At 47.4% G+C, this 18018-nt stretch overlaps 2 protein-coding genes across 6 annotated transcripts in view; one reads left to right on the top strand and one right to left on the bottom strand.

Moving 5' to 3' along the window:
• The window catches only part of MIER1 (MIER1 transcriptional regulator), a 59001-nt gene extending 52642 nt beyond the window's left edge, over positions 1-6359 (top strand). For all 5 annotated transcript variants that reach the window (XM_065071947.1, XM_065071946.1, XM_065071944.1 and 2 more), the window contains 4 exons: positions 494-588; positions 719-846; positions 2280-2398; positions 3222-6359. In XM_065071947.1, coding sequence (XP_064928019.1) covers positions 494-588; positions 719-846; positions 2280-2398; positions 3222-3547 — 668 coding nt within the window. In that variant the 3' untranslated portion in view covers positions 3548-6359. The remainder of the gene's footprint in view (positions 1-493; positions 589-718; positions 847-2279; positions 2399-3221) is intronic.
• Positions 6360-7109: 750 nt separating this feature from the next.
• On the bottom strand, positions 7110-17139 carry SLC35D1 (solute carrier family 35 member D1). The gene is made up of 12 exons (XM_065071954.1): positions 16913-17139; positions 16321-16354; positions 16155-16241; positions 15781-15848; positions 15234-15305; positions 14706-14774; positions 14317-14419; positions 13766-13858; positions 11000-11067; positions 10296-10374; positions 9735-9817; positions 7110-9090 (listed from the first exon to the last, which is right to left on the bottom strand). The coding sequence occupies exons 1-12, from the start codon at positions 17110-17112 to the stop codon at positions 8982-8984; spliced, it is 1065 nt and encodes a 354-aa protein (XP_064928026.1). The 5' UTR covers positions 17113-17139; the 3' UTR covers positions 7110-8981.
• Between the last annotated feature and the right edge of the window lie 879 nt (positions 17140-18018).

Raw genomic sequence — 18018 nt, 5'->3', positions numbered from 1 at the left:
AGAGCTTACTGTGCAAATCACAGGACAGGAATGATCAAACTGAGAAGATTAGTTTGTCCTCCCACTATTTTAAACCTTATTTATTTGTGACCTTAAGAATCAATAAGGCCAAATTATATTAAGTTCTTAGAAGTGTGGCTGAAAGTTATTAGGGGTTTATTCTGGTTTCTGTGGGGTCAAGATTTCCCACCCACTAGTGAGAGTTTTTTATTCTACCTGACTGGAATGAGCAGCCTGTTGTCGCTGGCTCCTGCCAGCAGTAAAGTTCTCATTCCTCATTCCTTCTCCACAGCCAGATTTCCCACCTACTTTACTGGAAGGGTGAATTTTCATTTTTGTACCGGTAAGTGAAATTTCTAGAGGTGATTCTCATTTAGGCAACAGACAGTGCAAGAAACTGCAATACCACATATGTTTTCTGTCACTTAAATTTTCTTTCGCTGGCCATATGCTTTTTTAAAAGTGTTTTCTTTATTGCATTTCCTTGCTATAGAAGAATTATCTGTGTGGACAGAAGAAGAATGTAGGAACTTTGAACAAGGACTGAAAGTCTATGGCAAGGATTTCCATGTGATCCAGGCAAATAAGGTAAACAGTGAATTTAAATGTAGTTCTCACATATTTTTAAAGCAATAATTTATTTAAAGCAATAAATTATTATCCTCTTGCCAAAAATGTATTTAAATTCACCAAAATTTGCACGGCACTTCTTTCCTAGGTACGAACACGGTCAGTTGGTGAGTGTGTAGCGTTTTATTACATGTGGAAGAAATCGGAGCGTTACGATTTCTTTGCGCAGCAGACGCGATTTGGAAAGAAGAAATACAATCTTCATCCTGGTGTAACGTAAGATATGCATTATTTTTCTGTGATTTTACACGTTGGATCTAAAGCTTGATTTTATACTGCTCTAATCTGAAATGCAATGACAGCCTAGGGATTCCGTAGTCCCAGTTTGCAGCAGCAAAACAGCCAAGGTGTAAGAAAAGCTCACTAGTGCATATAACTTAATTTCCAAAATACATCTATTTGAAATAGGGCAAACAATTCACATTGAACAGCTATTTAATTTAGTTTGTTTTCTGTTGAAATGTTTCACAAGTGCAACATATCTGCAAATACGTGGATATTTTTTAAGGGCTTGTTTTACTCTAAATACCTGGTTTATGTCATACAAAGGCATTAGTTGTTTGTTTCAGATGGGATTTGTGGTACCTACTATGGTATAGTTTTGAAATGTGTTGTTTAGCAAGAATTCTGGCTAACACGGGACCCTATACGAGGGCTTTTTTGGGTGGTTTTAGCTCCTTTTCCCCATTCACATCTCTGCAAGGCAAAGAGGGAAATGTCTGTGCATAACTCTGTGTTTTCCTCTCTCAAATCCGAGCGAGTGAGCCAACATATTCTTCTGCTCTTCATTCCAAAGCTGTGATTTTAGTGTCCCATTCCTTCTGCTGACATTCTCCAACTAACTCTTTTCACTATTATTTGTTCTTCTCCTTTGTTCCTGGTTTCTCTGCTCAGCCTTCTTTTTAATATTGTCGTTTCTTCATACATTTTAGAACCATGTGTTGGACCACTAAGGGAACTTGCAGTGTGACATTTGGATTGTTTTATCTATTCTTGAATGGTTTTGCAGATAGATGTGGGAATTTTGGGGTGCAGTATCAGTTCTGGAATAATTATGTGTGAGGATCTGCTGTTTCTGGAGTTTATCCAGACTAATACCGCACGTCCAAGGGCTTTACCAACCAGCTTTGGTTGTTTAAATCTTTCACAAGAGATTTACTGTTAGTGACCTAAATTGTAGGACTGTAATAGATTTCAGATATGGGATTGAAAACTCTGAAGTTTTTAATTTGCTTTTAACTTTACCCCTTTTGAGGTTGTATGTGTGCAGAAGTTATTTTACTTAATGGTACATTACGGCTGCCGCAGGAAATTGCGGGAGCTTAGTGTGAACCTGCCTGAGAGCGTCACTTTGGAAACACAGTCCCCAACATCACAGCTTCTGCTTGTACATCATCTTATGGGACTTGGCAGAAGCACACGCTGAATTTATATAAAACTGGCCAACAAATTGGTCAACAAATATGTAGTTGCTGTGGCCAAATGTGGGCAGTTAGCACAGGAGATCTCAAAGTTGTTAACTTTGCAAGATAAATCTGTGCATTTCAAAAGCTGCAAACTGCATTGCTCACACTTGCAGTACATGAGGTGAATATTTTTGCGCAAATATGAGTAATGCTGATCCAGAATGTGCCGTTTCTGTTTTCTAGAGATTACATGGACCGTCTGCTGGACGAGAGTGAGAGCGCAGCCTCCAGCAGAGCCCCGTCCCCCCCGCCCACCGCCTCCAACAGCAGCACCAGCCACTCGGAGCGGGAGGACCACAACGGTGAGTCCCTGCCCTGCTCCTCCGCACCACATGGCTGCCTCGCCTCTAAAAACAAGCCTGGTTTAGCGTTAAATGCTTTCCAAGGTGTTAGTGAAACGAATAAATAAACTTAGCAGCAGAGTCAATTATGCTCTTAAGCGGCATTCTTTATTTTATCAGCGCTGGGGAGCTCAGGGGATCATCCTCGATCAGTGCTTCAAAGACTGGATGCTCTTGCGTTTCTTATATTCACATAGTTACTACATATGCATTACAATTTTTGAAAATTTTGACATACAATATATCTATACTAGGAAATAATTGATGATGTTATAATTTAGTGTATTACAAGACATCTATTAGTTATTAGTTAAATACACACTAAGCACTCTGCTTCTAAACCATGTATTACTCAATCTTCTGTCTCCCTCTTGTGCAGAAGGATCTAAAACTTGAGAAATATCTCCTGGTTTTGCAGGTGGCCAGAAAGCATTGATCATAGCAATTGGTTAATGATGGATACATCTTTTGTAACTTAATCACAATATACATTAATTTAGCAGCTTCTCTTCATTAGCAGTTTTAAGTTAAAAGTGTTTTTTTTTTTAAAAGCTACGTTTGCATTTAGCCAGTGGTCACATAAAGATTAATTACATTTAAAAGCAAGATTATAAGAGATTTACCTGCTCTTTCCTGTGCTAGTGTACATGTGTAATGCTGACTTGGTGAGGAGTCCCGTGCAGGATATTTAGAACAGCGGCATTTTTGAGCTGTCACAGATTGTCCTGTTCCTGCCTGTGCTTCTCTTCTCGTTCTTACTCTTTTTTTTGTCTCCGCACTGCAGGAGTGTCCGCGAACGGGCCGGGTGAGATACCGAATAAAGACGAAGTGAAAACGGAAGGATTGCACGTAAACGGACCCACCAGCGGCAAGAAAACACCGCACACGGATCTGGATACAAATGGGTATGAAACTGAAAACCTTTCTATTGACCCCAAACTCGCTCATTCGGCAGCAAGAAATGAAAATGATTTTGAAGAAAAAAACGAAAGACCTCTAAAAAGAAGAAGAATTAACAGCAATGGCAAAGAGAGTCCAGGTTCTTCAGAGTTCTTCCAAGAAACAAACTCACATGGGAAGCTCGAAGAACTAGAAACTTTGGATGACTGAATACTAGGAGCTGATTTTATTCCTTGGAGTAAATTGTGGGTGTCTGAAATTTTCAGGGTTGATGGGTTACCTTACAAAATCCAGTTCCGTAAAACGATCTGCTGAGATTTTTTTTTCGAATGCCTTCTAGTTGGCTCTTAAGATCTGATTATTTGTTGTTTTTCAGTGCTGAAAAGCAGTAGGAGAATATTCTTTCTCAGAGCTGGCAACTCCAAGGCTCTTAGAAATATTTGAGAAACAAATCAGTGAGTTTCTGCAAAAATACTCCCAGCCTAGTACCTTAAAGAAACTTCTGTGTGTAATACACTATTTAAATATTGTACAAGTGAACAAACCCATCCTATTTGAAGCAGGGGGCTGGTTCAAATGTTGCAGGAGGTTAAAATGAAATACAAATGCCAAGAGAGCATCCAGACTTCCACTCATGCTGGCGAGAGGAAAGTGTCACCCAGCGCTAAGGAACCCTCATGAATCCTGAAAGTTATGAGCACAACTATTTTTATATATAGAAGTTTTAAAAGGTAAATAAATAAACCAGGTCAGGTTTGTATATGTAAAATTGTTGACATCAATGATGTCTTTCCATATTCTTTATCTGGGCTAAAGAAATACATTCTGTATTTTTCCAGATTTCTTTGTAGCCTTTGAAAGATTTTTACAGTACTTACGTCTTGATTGAACTGTCCTTTCTTAAAACAAAAGCTTGTATAATTTTCTTAACTTGTACAGTTGGTAAACTTTTATGAGAGAATTGATATCCGGAGTCTAATGATGTCAGCTTCATTTTATTTTGCTGAAGTCTTTTCTAGAAAAAAGAAGAAAAAAAGAAAACCCCAAACCAATTGACTTAAAAAAAAATGCTTTTTAGTCACCAACATGTTATTTTCTCAGAAAACAACATCAAGAATGGTTAGAAGTCATTTGATTTTCAAAAATAGGGTTTTTTTCTTTTGTTTCATGGCAAATAATGATGCTAAAAATTTGTTAAGCACGATGCTTGCGTTGCACAAATTTTCTTGCTTTTATTACACCTTTTTCTCATTTTATTTTGAGCTCAGATAAATTTTACCTCAGCCAAACGCTGGAGTTTACTAAACCTTATTCACCGTGATCAGGTGTTTGTTAGATTATCCTTGCATTTATTTTTCTGGTCCATCAATCACCATCTGCATTTCACTGCCTGAGCCTGAATTTGGGAAAACAGGCGGATCTGCGCCAGGTGGGGATTTTGGAACCATCACACGCACACTTGGACCAGCACAGACACATAAATACATCCGATATATATATATATAGATCCACACAGGCATTAGTGTGACAAGAGGTACAGATCCCTATTTGAAGTGAGAGAAACAACTATTCTTTATCAATGTGTGAAGGGGGTGATGCTCACTGTCCCGCTGGCACCATTTGAAAGCTGTTGAAGTAGCATTTGCATCTATGAAACAGATTTATTTTTTTTTTAAATACCAGTATTTGGGTTTTTTAATAAAAATTTATTATTTTTTTTTTAAGCCACAGCTACTATATTAAAAATAGGAAAAATTGTTCATTTGTATAATTGATAATCTTATCATCTCCTCCTCCTGTGGCTTGCAGGTGTGCTGTTAATTTTTAATGTGTTATTTTTTACTTAAAGTATATGAGTCTTTATGATTCCAGTTTTAAATGTACGGTCCTATGGTTTGAAACTGGTGTATCAGCCTCAAAAACCCCAACCACTAAGGGGTTCGTTCATGTTGCTGTCATCTCTAAATACATGTAACTTGGACTTAATTATTGTCATTAATGAGCCAAACCCTGCGGATCCGACGTTACTGGAGTGAATGAACCTGCTGGTCCCAGGAGTGTGGTGAATTATCCGTCCCGCGCAGGAGGTGTCACCGGCCTCGAGTCACCATCCATCGCCTACAGAGACCCAGCGCTGAGGTTCGTTAGCGTTAATCAATTAACTGATTGCTTTAGTAAGACATTGCTGTTAATTTTTCAGTCTGGTTTATTAACAAACCCAAAGTCTCACAGCCTCTCCTCAAAGATGCTCTTGAGACAGTTTCAGACGGGGCTTCAAAGAGTCTTCACAACTTCAGTCCTATTTTCTGTTTTATTTTGATGCTTTTTGTTTTGTTTGCAAGTTGGAAATACTTCCAAAAACTTATAGGAAAGTTTATAAGTAAATTGTCTCAGGCTTGTGTGTGAAATACAGCACTGTGTATATTTTTCAGGAATGTTGCTTTGTTGTTTTTTTTTTAAATCTTACCTTCTTCTTTTTTTTGGTGATATGTAGAAGAGACCTGACATTCCATAATCAACAACTCTGTAATGCTCAGCTAGACTTTTAAGAATATTTAATTATAATTTACATTTTGTTTTATGCTGGTGTTTTATACAATACTTTGTTTGTGTTCTTCAACATGCAGCCACTAGAACTTGATAAGTCATTGCACTACTAAAGCTATTTAAAGATTCTAGAAATAGAGTAACTTGGATTTCATTTCCAAAGCGTTTGGTGCGGTGGGACCTGGTTCCAAACCGCGCTGAAAAAATCATCACATGTGACACTTGGCGTGTTTTTCAAGCGCTATCGTGAGCGGGGTCCTGGAGAATCAAAACCTTTGGGGGGTTTATAAAGGATTAAACGGGATATTTAAAAAAAAAATCACCAAACCACCACCTACACACAAAATTTAAAATGCGTTTTATACCTTTTTCCACACATAGTAATTTTGCACTGTTAGTAATTCCCTTCTCTTTATCCCCGCTCCCTGTCTGCAACTCTGAAAAAGCTTATTAAAATATTTTTTTTTAAAACATACTGTCTGCATCACCAGTTCCTGAGGTGTTTTTTTTTTTTAACCAAACCAGAGGCTTTCTGCTCAGGGAGGGGGGACACGAGTGCCCAATCCCACCATGACAGTGACGTGCAGGTACAGAATCACAGACTGTCAGGGGTTGGAAGGGACCTCGAAAGCTCATCCAGTCCAATCCCCCCATGGAGCAGGAACACCCAGATGAGGTTACACAGGAAGGTGTCCAGGCGGATTTGAATGTCTGCAGAGTAGGAGACTCCACAACCCCCCTGGGCAGCCTGTTCCAGTGTCTGTCACCCTCACTGAGAAGAAGCTTCTTCTCAAATTTAAGTGGAACTCCTGTGTTCTAGTTTATACCCGTTGTCCCATGTCTTACCGTTGGTTGTCACCAAGAAGAGCCTGGCTCCATCCTCGTGACACTCACCCTTTACATATTTATAAACATTAATGAGGTCACCCCTCAGTCTCCTCTTCTCCAAGCTCAAGAACCCCAGCTCCCTTCATCATCTTTGTTGCCCTGCGCTGGACCCTCTCCAGCAGTTCCCTGTCCTGGAACTGAGGGGCCACAACATTCCAGATGCGGTCTCACCAGGGCAGAGTAGAGGGGAAGGAAAACCTCTCTCCACCTACTAACCACCCCCTTCTAATACACAAAATACCTTTTTCTGATGAAAATTTGAACCATTTCTTTCACTCCCCTTCTCCCTGAGGCCGCACAGAGTCAGTTCTGGGGAGACAAAAACAGCTGCGAGGAGGAGGGAAGGACATCGGTTTATTTGAAGCCGGTACAAAAATACATAGGCACATAAAAATCTTTCTTTTTATTTTTTTGCTATCATCACTGACATATAAAGCCTTACCATACATTCAAATAAAAAAGTTACCTTTTAAATCACTAAAATGGTCTTTTTTTTTGTAAATAGATTCTATATAGAAAACTTTTTAGTTGATTAATAGCATAGAAAATACTGTTGTAGGAACTCTGGTGGCTTTCCCAGTGTCTACAATACCGTCCAGACCCCGGCACCCAAGTGTGCCCGCTTAAAATAAGCTTTACAAATATTTTACCCTTCGGACAATAAATCTAACCAGTAGATTCAAAAATTAAAAAAATAAAAATGCAACAGAATCAACATCCTGACTAGAAACGCCTCAGTGCAGCCAAGTTACAGGCAAATAACGTGGCAAGAAAGTGATGTGCGAATATTAAGTGAGACAACGCAGGGGCTGGAGGGGCTTTGGTCCGGTAAAAACCAGTGAGCGCACATGCTGGGACTGGGGAGGCTGGGACCGGTGGCCCCAGTACCGCCCGGCTACTGGGAACCAGTGCAGGACCAGTAACCCATGCGCGAGCAGCTCTGGGGCTTAATTAATAGTTCACATCTTTCCCTACAAAAAATAAGCAGCTGGTTGCAAATCCCCAGTTTTACTGAAACTGAGGAAGCAATAAAGAAAATTTAAAAAGGGGGAATTTTATCCCAGCTCTGGCCAGAACGAATCCCAGGGATGGGATTTTTGCAGCACTCACAGGATTCCTCATCGCCTATAAAAAATATCCACGTTAAGCATTCCCATCAATGCTGCTTCGCCAAACAGCAGTTAGTTACATTTTTTAGCAAATATTTTCCAGAAACAAACCAGCCTCTGGAAGCCCTTTGCCTGGTTACCAAAGGAAAGTATATTAAAAACCCTCATAAATAGAGTTTTACCAATCATTTTTTTTTCAATCAAAGTTATAAACAATTGTTCTTAAAACCAAAAGAAAATCCAAGGAGAGACCTAGAAAGAAGTGCTAAAAAACAATATTAAAAAAAAATCAGTTAACACTGGCTGACATAATAAAAATCCCATTTGTTTTTCTAACGGGTCACAGACCAGAGATGAGTGGGGACATCAAACAAGGGGCTGCGGGACGGGGCTGGGCACGGGACACACTGGATACAAAGCGTCCCAGTTTTCCAAAATCCGTGGGATTTAGACCAGGGGGCTGCCAAGCTCACAAGTGGTGGGGGAAACCTGCCCGGTGGGAATGTCCCTGAGTAACAGGGACCTCGGGCAGAGGGGGATGTTTGCAGGGCTCTTGGAGGGCAAACCCAGCATGAAAAGTGGGTTAATACAACAAAACCAAACCAAAAAAGGCAACAGATGTGCTTCAGAGAGCTCTGAGCATTCAACATGGTGGCAACACCAGTGCTGACCCCGCTGCAACAGGGACAGGGGGTCCCTGCGCCTTGGGGACAGGTCCCTGCCCTGGGGGGGCAGATCCGTCCCCAGCATTTGTCCCCACATCCATCCAGGCGGTGAACCCCGAGGAGACACAGCCGAGGACACCGGTGGCCCGGCCCAGGGGCTCACGCTGTCCCGCACCGCTCCAACATGCACGTCACTTGTGCCAGTCTCCGCTGCCAGATCGCAGCGTGATTAGAAACCCATTAATTCCTCACAATCAGACTTAATTAGACATACTCCTTGCTACGCAGCCAGCTATCTTCCCGATGATTCGTAAAGGCAGCAATCTAGATTGTGCAAATTAAGAGCGTCGCCGTCACTCCGTGGCAGGCGCCCCGATTCCTTCCCGCATTCCAGCCGTGATTTGGCGTTTCCAAAAAATAAAACCACTTCCCTGGTCACACCGAGCTCTTTCCTTTAATATCCATCTTGAGGCCGGCTTCAGACTGCTTGCTTATCTGCTCCTCCGTGAAGGTGATGTAGGAATACACCAGGCTTCCAGCAATACTGCGGAACAGGGATGGGAGGGACACATGTCACCCCCGCACAACACCAACCTGCCACCGGTGACCCCAGGGACACGCCGCCCTTCACACCAGCATCATATAAAAAAACACCAGTTCATATAACCAATAAACTGCCCCCAAGCAACCACAAACCCCAGTTGTCAAAGAAAAAAGTCGAAAACATGGGTAGGTCAATGAGCGAGGATCTGCTGCACGCATCAATTTGCAAGAAAAGATCCATTTTCCTCCTCAGATCAGGTATTTTGTTTAATTTCTACCCAAACACTTGCTAGCCTGAGTCCTGAGCCCATCACTGCTCCATCACCAAAGGAACGGAATGGTGGGGGGGAACCGGGAAACTTCCCACCATACAGAAACACCCCAGAGCGGAAAGGAGACTTTTCCCAAAGCTGTGCTAAATTACCAGCTGAAGCAAAGCCCAATATATTTATTTTGCTACCTTAATTAAACAACTCAGATACACAACTCTGAGAACAACTTAAATTCGCTGCTAAAATCTGCGTATTCATCTCCTGGCTCTAAAACAACCTGCAGGGACCGAGCGGTGCTGACCAGGAGCCAGTCAAACCATCTCAGTTCCGTGGCCATTTTCACTTGCAAATCATGAGTAATAATGGTTCTCACCTGATATTCAGACCAATGAAGTTCGTCCATGTAAAAATATAGTCTCCTCCAAAAAACATCCCAATATAGGTTATTAAAATATTCTGCAAAAGAAGAAGAACATAAGTTTCTATACAGCCCAAGCCAAGCGTATGTTCTGTGCATTAAAGCACCCTGGATGCAGACAGCGTGAAATAGGAAAGTGCTGATAATAGTGCATTTAAAATGGGCCATTTCAGAGCTGCTGAGAAATGCTCCTGAGCAGAGGCTGCCATACTCGCCCTAATCTCGAGACCAGCACTAAGCCCAGAATAACTGGGCCGAGGTGACCCAGGGGATGGCGGCTGGTTCTGGGTGTTTCCTGCATCATTAGCCCCAGGGAAGCCGAATGCACTGAGTGCAGCCAGCGCTACGCACGGCTGCTCGCTCTGTAAACACGCACACAGCCTCTCTGCTCCAGACAGCAGCAAACAAAATACTTAATAAAAATAATAACCCCTTTGCAGCTGTAAAGAACACAGCAGAAGCCACAGAGCCTCCGTCCTGCCCCCCGCGCTGCTGCCGAGCAGACAAATCTCTTACCTTAATGCAACCAACTATTGTAGTTGTAAGAGCAGAATTATACTGAGTGCAAAGAACCGTGGAGTACATCAAAATAAACCTGTGGGAGGAACAGGCGGCTTGTAAGGAAGATGGGAACAGACTTCTGAGCAGGTCCTGTTGTGATAGGACAAGGGGTAATGGTTCCAAACTAAAAGAGGGGAGATTTAGACTGGATATAAGAAATTGTTGTCCCTGAGGGTGGTGAGAACCTGGCCCAGGCTGCCTAGAGAGGTGGTGGATGAACCATCCCTGGAGACATCCCAGGCCAGGCTGGACGGGGCTCTGAGCAACCTGAGCTGGTGAAGATGTCCCTGCTCATGGCAGGGGTGGCATTGGGGGAGCTGGGAAGGTCCCATCAACCCAAACCCTTCTGTGATCCTAAGAGCCAACATGAAGCTCCAGGACACGCTTTGGGCATTGTTGCTCATCTCTGCATCTCTCCCGCCCTTTTTCAAGAGCTGTATTTGTATCACTGCTTTTTTTTTGGCTAAACCTGCACTGAAGCAGGGTAGGAAATAACGTGCAATTTGCACCTGCCACAGCTCTCAGAAATGGTGTCTCTATCAGGGCCAAAGATTTATATGCATATATATGTATTTTTTTTTAAGCCAGAAGAGCTCAGACCACCAGACCCCGCTCCTGCAGGACCCCCCCAGCAGCACCCACATGGTGTAAACACTCACCCCATGACACATGAGAGCATGAACTGTGCGATGAACAGCGTGTCCGCCCAGCCCGGGTACTCCATCGCCTGCAAGAAACACCCCGCGTCAGGGAATAAACCACCTCAGCTGCCTCAATTAATTAATATCCTGCTTCTTGTAGAACTTGGTTAGAAACTCCCTAGGTAAAATTCTAACAAAATAACATTTTGGATATTACCCAAAACTTACTTTTCTCCAGCTGCAGGTGCAAACCAGCAACTGAAGGTCAGAACTTTAATTGCTAAAAATGAAGAGATCCAGTGGAGAATGGGGGGATCCCTGACTTTAATTTTGCAGTCAGCCCGGAGTGATGCGCAGGGGGTTGGGACTTGATTGTGGGGCTAGAATTACCCAATTTTTTCCCTGCTGGTGGTCCCTCTTCAAGAGGCAGCGGCCTGAGCTGCTCGACACCGCACCTTGTGAATAAACTATTTATTTTAGAGGAATTTCTGGACTCCATGCCTGAGTCTCTGCTATGGGAAACACGGGGAAAAGGAACTTGCCCAACACCGACACTTAGAGGAGAAAATACAATCATTCACAGCAAGGTGAGAAACAAACCCCTGACAGTGGCTTTCACAGCACATTGGGAAAAGCCAAAATAAAACCAAATACGGCTCAGCGTGAAATCCCAGGGCTGCCCACGGCAGCATCACCTCCCACCCCGCCTGGAAATAGCGCCAAATAACAGCTGTACAAGCAGGAGGAACCAGGAAATGGCATTTCCAGCCCCAAAATCACCCTCTCGAGAGCCCCATGCAGCAGCTGCTGTCACCCACCTTTTGTGCATCCTGGTAGAAAATTCATATATATTTAGCTAATTCTGGGTGGCAGCTCAGAAAAGCCCCTGACAGGCACCATGATTAGCCAAGCAAACTGCAACACTAAGACAGAGCATCCCAGGGGAATTTAACATAACAAAATGGCTAAAGAAAGTCTGAACTTCACGGTAGGGCTTTTTTTAATTGTTTTTTTTGAGGGCGGGGATTGGTACCTTTTTGTTTTTTAATTGTTTGGTTTGGGTTTGATTTTTTTAGTTTTATTTATTAAAATTACTTATTATTTTCTTTATTAGAAGTTACGCTCCATGCAGCCAAGCCCCAGGTTTGCTCTGGGGACACCCCTGAGGCCAACGCTCCAGCAGCAGGAGCTGGTTTGTGGGGGGACACAGGGAGGTGGACCAGGGGCTGGTGTTGCCAGCCAGGCTGGGGACACAGGTCAGGGTGGGGACAGGAGGAACCTCCTGCAGCAAAACAAGGAGAATCGGAAAGTCCTGGGGAGGAACAACCCCTGGGGACAGACTTTTTAGCAGGGACTGTTGCAACAGGACAAGACAAGTTTTAAACTAGAGGAGGGAGATTTATACTGGATTTAAGAAGAAATTGTTGCCCCTGAGGGTGGTGAGACCCTGTCCCAGGTTCCCAGAGAGGTGGTAGATGCCCCATCCCTGGAGACATCCCAGGCCAGGCTGGACGGGGCTCTGAGCAACCTGAGCTGGTGAAGAAGTCCCTGCTCATCCACAAGGCATCGTTACCTTTGACGCTTAATGAACTACAAGCTTTACCACCGCCACGTGCATGAGCGCAGTGGGAGGTTTCCCTGTGCACCCCCGTCCCCGTGCGGGACACGTTCGGCTGCACGTCCTGCACAAGACGGCTTTTCTCCAGGCTGCACACGCGGAGGTTCCTGGCAGAGCCCCCCCAGAGCCCCCACAGAGCCCGTCTTTGTCCGCCCGCGCCTGCCAGGAGCGCCGACGGGGAAAAAGAAGTTTATTCAAGGGAAAAAAAAAAGGCAGTTTCTCTCCAGGCTGAACAGAGGCTGCACAGTGCAGCACAGAGCAACATTTTGCTCCCCGTGTGCCAGCTCCTGCTTATAAATAAGTACTTTATCCTTCATATATCCCACCGAGCCGCCCTTTATGAAGGGCAGGGTCTGAGCTTCCCTTACCCCCTGTAACCATCTCTCCTCGCTAATCACAGCTCATTAGCTTAGCTTGTCAGCAGGGCATTAAGCTCCTAATGAGCAAAAAGCCAGCGGGCTGTCCCTGGCAGGGCTGGGGGGGACAGGGGTGTCACCCACCGGGGTCTGGGGGGCATCACCTCCAGCATTTGCCTTCCCTGCCCATGGAGAGGGATGCGCGTCCGTGCCGGCATGAAAGGTGAGCTCAGAAAACCCAATTAAATATGGAACTGCACATAAGTGAGTGTAATAATAATAAAATAACAATAATAAAACAATATAAATGTCAAGTATACAGAACCGCCGGCAAATCAGATCGTGCCCTGATGGGGCAGCGCAAGCAAACTGACCTCCAGACCTGTTTACTTTAAAAATACTCAGCTTCTTTGTTTTAAGTAATATTTGGTTTAAATTACTGCTCTCACGCTTCCCTATTGCTTAAGCATTACAGAAACGCTTGAATGGAGCAACTCTGAGGATGTCAAGTCCAACGTAAGACTTACAGTCACTTTCTTGCTTACGTGGCTTCCCTGTGTACCCCAAAACCTGCCCTCGCCCCACACTGTGCCCCAACCTCCTCCCTCAGATCTGAGTGGTTTGTATTTGCAAATTTGGGATAACTGAATTACTTTGCAGCTTCACATTTTGAGTATTTCCTATTTTACGTAAGACGGCCAAACTACAGAAAAATGCATCCCAACAAACAGTAAATTGTTTCCCTAAGCAACCCGTTTTGCCCAATCATTGTACCAATAAAGATTTGGGTTTGGGGAGCAGGAATCCCACCTTCTGCGCATCTCCGGTGAAGTAGGCGATGGTCAGGGTGGGCAGGATCATAAACAGCGCGTTGTAATAGAGCAGACCGTATTTTCCCAGCTCCTAAAAATAAGGAACATCTGTGTGTACTCAAGTTGGTTCCAAACAGGAACATAAAACCTTATTCATTTTGCTACTGAAGGCTGGGTCTTGTCAGCTAAACTCGTGTGGGATTCTGAGATGGAAGAGCTGGACAGGTTTTTTAATATATATATAAATACATAGTTATAATTGTATATATATTCTAAATATATAGTAATACATTTGTGTGTATATCTATCTATATACATAAAATAGACTCAAGTAATGAGCTTGCAACGAGCTTTATGGCCACCATCAATCAAAATGCCATTTATTTGCTGCTGCATTTATTTGTTGCAACCGGCACAGGGACACGGCTCCAGCCACTGCTGTTTGGCAACGCTGGCACCGAGAACAGCACAGGCGTGCTGCCAAACCCCCCCAGGTCCAAGCCACCCCCAAACCAAGCGCAACGCTGCAAAGCCAAAGCTCAGCCTTACCTTGGAATCCAGCTTCTGTTTCACGTAGGCACCGTTTGCAGCTGTTAAGGCATCGTTAATAAGGATAAAAATATATCCTTCCAGGTCGAATGCCAAGTCAGCACTGGGAAAGGGGAAAAAAAAACTTTAAATGTTTTAAGCTGCGCAGAGTGTAGCACTTGCAAGATTCCTTCCACCTGCTGTTTAGCCAGCAAGTTGTCAGAAAAAGTTAATCATGGGTCAGTAAAACATTCTTTCCTACTAGAGAGCATGTCTGAGGGTATAAAAAGTTGGTGTTTGCTCTGTCTCTTCTCAGGACACAGCACGGTACTTTACTGGCCTCAGCTGTGCTGGCTGGTCCCGCGGGGACACTGCGGTGACAGGAGAGGGGATGGGGACCCGGAGCTCACCTGGCAGCTACGAACGCCCCAATGATCATGGCAAATACTGTCATCTGAACACTCCAGGAAAACTTCTTCCTGAAAAAGAGAGGCAGGAGGACACCGCTGTCACCCACCCGTCAGTCTTCACCAGGCACTGTGGGGAACAGCAGGGAGAACATTTCCTTCCAGCACACGCGGAACGGGGAAAAAGGCCCGAGAAACCAACCCATGCAAAAGAGGCAAGTGAAAGCATGACAGTTTTAGATAATTATCTCTGTAATTTAAAAAAAAAACAACAAACAACTTGGCACTGATGGGGTGCAAGTTTATGCAGAGCTACAACTCTGCCTGTTGCAGAGAAGGGTCCCACGTGGCACCAGGGGGACCAGCCCAGCACCAAAACCCAGCTCGGAGCCAAAACCCCTGACCACCCGGATCTCCAGCACACACAGACTCACTGACACACTGCACGGCACCCGGCACCACCAGACTTTCCTACTTCTAACCGGCACCCGCCACCGAGAGCCCGGCAGAGGAGGGGCTGGGGAGACTCACTTGAGTAAGAATCCTTCGGCAAACATTGTAAACAGGATGGAAAACCTCCGCAGGACGGTGAACATCGGCAGGCTGCGAGAGGAAGGGGCAGCGGGGTGAACAGGCTTCTTCCCCCGCCCCGGCACTGCCAAAATGCGGCTCTGTGGCCACCCACGGAGCATCATTGCCCACGGAGCATCACCCCGAGACCAGGGCTCCAGAGAACGGAGCTCGCGGCCCGGCTTCCCTATGGAAACTCCATCACTCCCACACCCCAACAACTACCACTTACAGCAGCCCCCGTCAGGGTGGGGGACCCCAGGGACAGCCCCAGCCCTTCACCCACGCTGGGTGACAGCCAGACCCGCGTCCCTCCCTCCCCACCGTTTGCAAATGTGCACGTGGCTCATTTTAGCGTGGGCAGAGAAGGAACCGCGTCGCCCCGAGCGGCTGCTGCCCCGCTCACCACAGCCCTGCAGAGCCGTGGGGCCCAGCAGCAGCTCCCCGCCAACGACAGACCCCCCAGGGACCCCGCTGTCCGCCCCCCATAGAGAAACACCATCCTCACTTCAGTTTCTTTGTGCTGAACAGTCCTGTGATCTGGTTCCCGAAGTACAGAAGAGGTAGAGGAAACGTCTAGGAAGTTAGAGGAGGGATAACACACAGTGTGAGCGGCCAGTGCAAACCAGGGAGCCCCCCCAGCAGCACCCCCATTTTATAAATATACACGAACATTATTTCCACCCCACGATGGAAGTGTTCACACATGCACAGAGCGGGTCCTTGGCCGCAGGCTCCCGCGGCTGTGAGTATGAGCATCTGCTGCCAAAAAGTCCCCTGTGGTACCCGCTGTGGGCGAGGGGCTGGGGCAGAGACCACCCCCAGTCTGGGGAGGGGGCTCAGTGCCTGGGGAGGGAGCTCGGTGCCCAGGGAGGGTCTTACCCGCCGGGGAACGTGCCTGTCGAGGTCGGGGAACTTGACCACCCGCAGCGCCTTGCCCGCCCAGAGCACCGCAACAGTCGCCAGCATCTGCAAGAGAGCAGGGGGGTCAGCCCCACTGCCCCCCAACCTATGGGGCGTCATGTGGGATAGGGGGAACCCCACTCACCTGGCCCAGCCCCACGCACAGCGAGGAGGGGAACCTGCGGGCAGAGAGCAGACATCAGCAGGCGCACCCACACTGGGGGGCCAGCAGCCACGCACCCCACATTGTGTGCACAGGGAGGGGGGCAGCAGTGGCCCCCCAGCACCCAAAGCTGCAGAGCCCATAACCACGGGGGGCACTGCCCAGCCGTACGGGGCGTCCCTATGGGGGCGGGGGCACCCATAAGGGACTGGGCTCCCGTGCACGGGGGGATGCCTAGCACCAGGGGACCCCAAAAGCTGGGGGGAGACACACACACAGGGTGGCAAAATGGATGGGGCGAGCAGGGAGGGCAGCTGCTGGTGGGGGGGGCATGCACAGGTGGGGGAGCACATGCACAGACTCGGGGGGGTCATGCACAGATCGGGGAGCATGCACAGATTGGGGGGCTTGCACGGGGTTGGGGGGTGCATGCACAGTCCGGAGGGGACACGCACGGGGTGGGGGGCGCGCAGAGGGGTCCCCGCTGGCACACTGCACCCCAGGGCAGGGTGCACGCTGCGGGGCCGCGATGCAGAGAACCCCCCCGGGCAGCGGGGTGACGCCCAGGCCGTACCCGTAGGTGGTGAGGACGCTCTTGTTGACGACGACGATGAGGAAGGAGCTGAGCCCGTAGAAGGCCGCCGCCAGCAGCTTGAGGCACAGCGACAGCCCCGGCGCCGCCATGCCCCGCTCCGCATCGCCGGGCGCGGGGGCTCCCGCGGGGGCTCCCCCCTCGGCCCCGGCCAACGGGCGTCTGCGCGCAGCGGCCGACATGGCTGCGGGGGCGGGACCAAGGGCGGGGCGGAGCCAAGGGGAAGGGCGGGGCCAGCGGGCGGGGAGGGGCTAACGGGGAGGGGCGGAGCTGGAGAGGAGCACGGGGGTCTGGTTTAGGGGGACAAGGCGCGGGGAACAAAACGCAAAGATCTGAACAGGGGGTATTGCACAGGGGTCTGGTGGGGGGGTGCGGTATGGGGTGCTGCACATGGGTCTGGAGTGGGGTGGTAAGGCACGGAGGCAAAACACAGGGATTTGGGGGGGGTGTTGCACAGGGGTCTGTTGCGGGCCACGGCGTGGGGGGCACCACCTGGGTTTGGAGTGGGGCAGTCAGTGAGGGCAAGGCACGGGGTGCAGCACGCGGGTCTGGAGTTGGGGGGAGCAAGGCAGGGGGTCTGGTGGGAGAGGCATCGCACAGGGGTCGGGGAGGGCAAGGCACGGGGGCAAAACACAGAGGTCTGAAGCAGGGGGCATCACACAGGGGTCCGGAGTGGGGGAGCATGGCGTAGTGTGCAGCACACGGGTTTGGAATGGGGGGGTCAGCATACAGGGGTCGGGGGTGGAAAGGCACGGGAACAGCATACAGGGGTCTGGAGTGGGGCAGCTAGGCAGGGGGGTCTATTGAGGGGGAAAGGCACAGTGCCAAAACGCAGAGATCTGGACTGGGGGTATTGCACAGGGGTCTGGTGGCGAGGCACGGTATGGGGTGCAGCACATGCCTCTGGAATTGAGGGGGCAAGGCACGGGAAGCAAAACGCAGGGGTCTGAAGTGTTGGGGGCATCACACAGGGGCAGCACACAGTGATCTGGGGGGGGCACAGCAGTACGTGAGGGTCTGGCATGGGGTTGCATTGCAGGGAGTGATCACACAGGGGTCTGGCATGGGGACACTGGGCACAGGGGGTT

Source organism: Columba livia, chromosome 8 (genome assembly GCF_036013475.1).
Source record: "Columba livia isolate bColLiv1 breed racing homer chromosome 8, bColLiv1.pat.W.v2, whole genome shotgun sequence".
NCBI classification, from domain to species: Eukaryota; Metazoa; Chordata; class Aves; order Columbiformes; family Columbidae; genus Columba; species Columba livia.
This window is presented reverse-complemented; position numbering and strand designations above follow the sequence as displayed.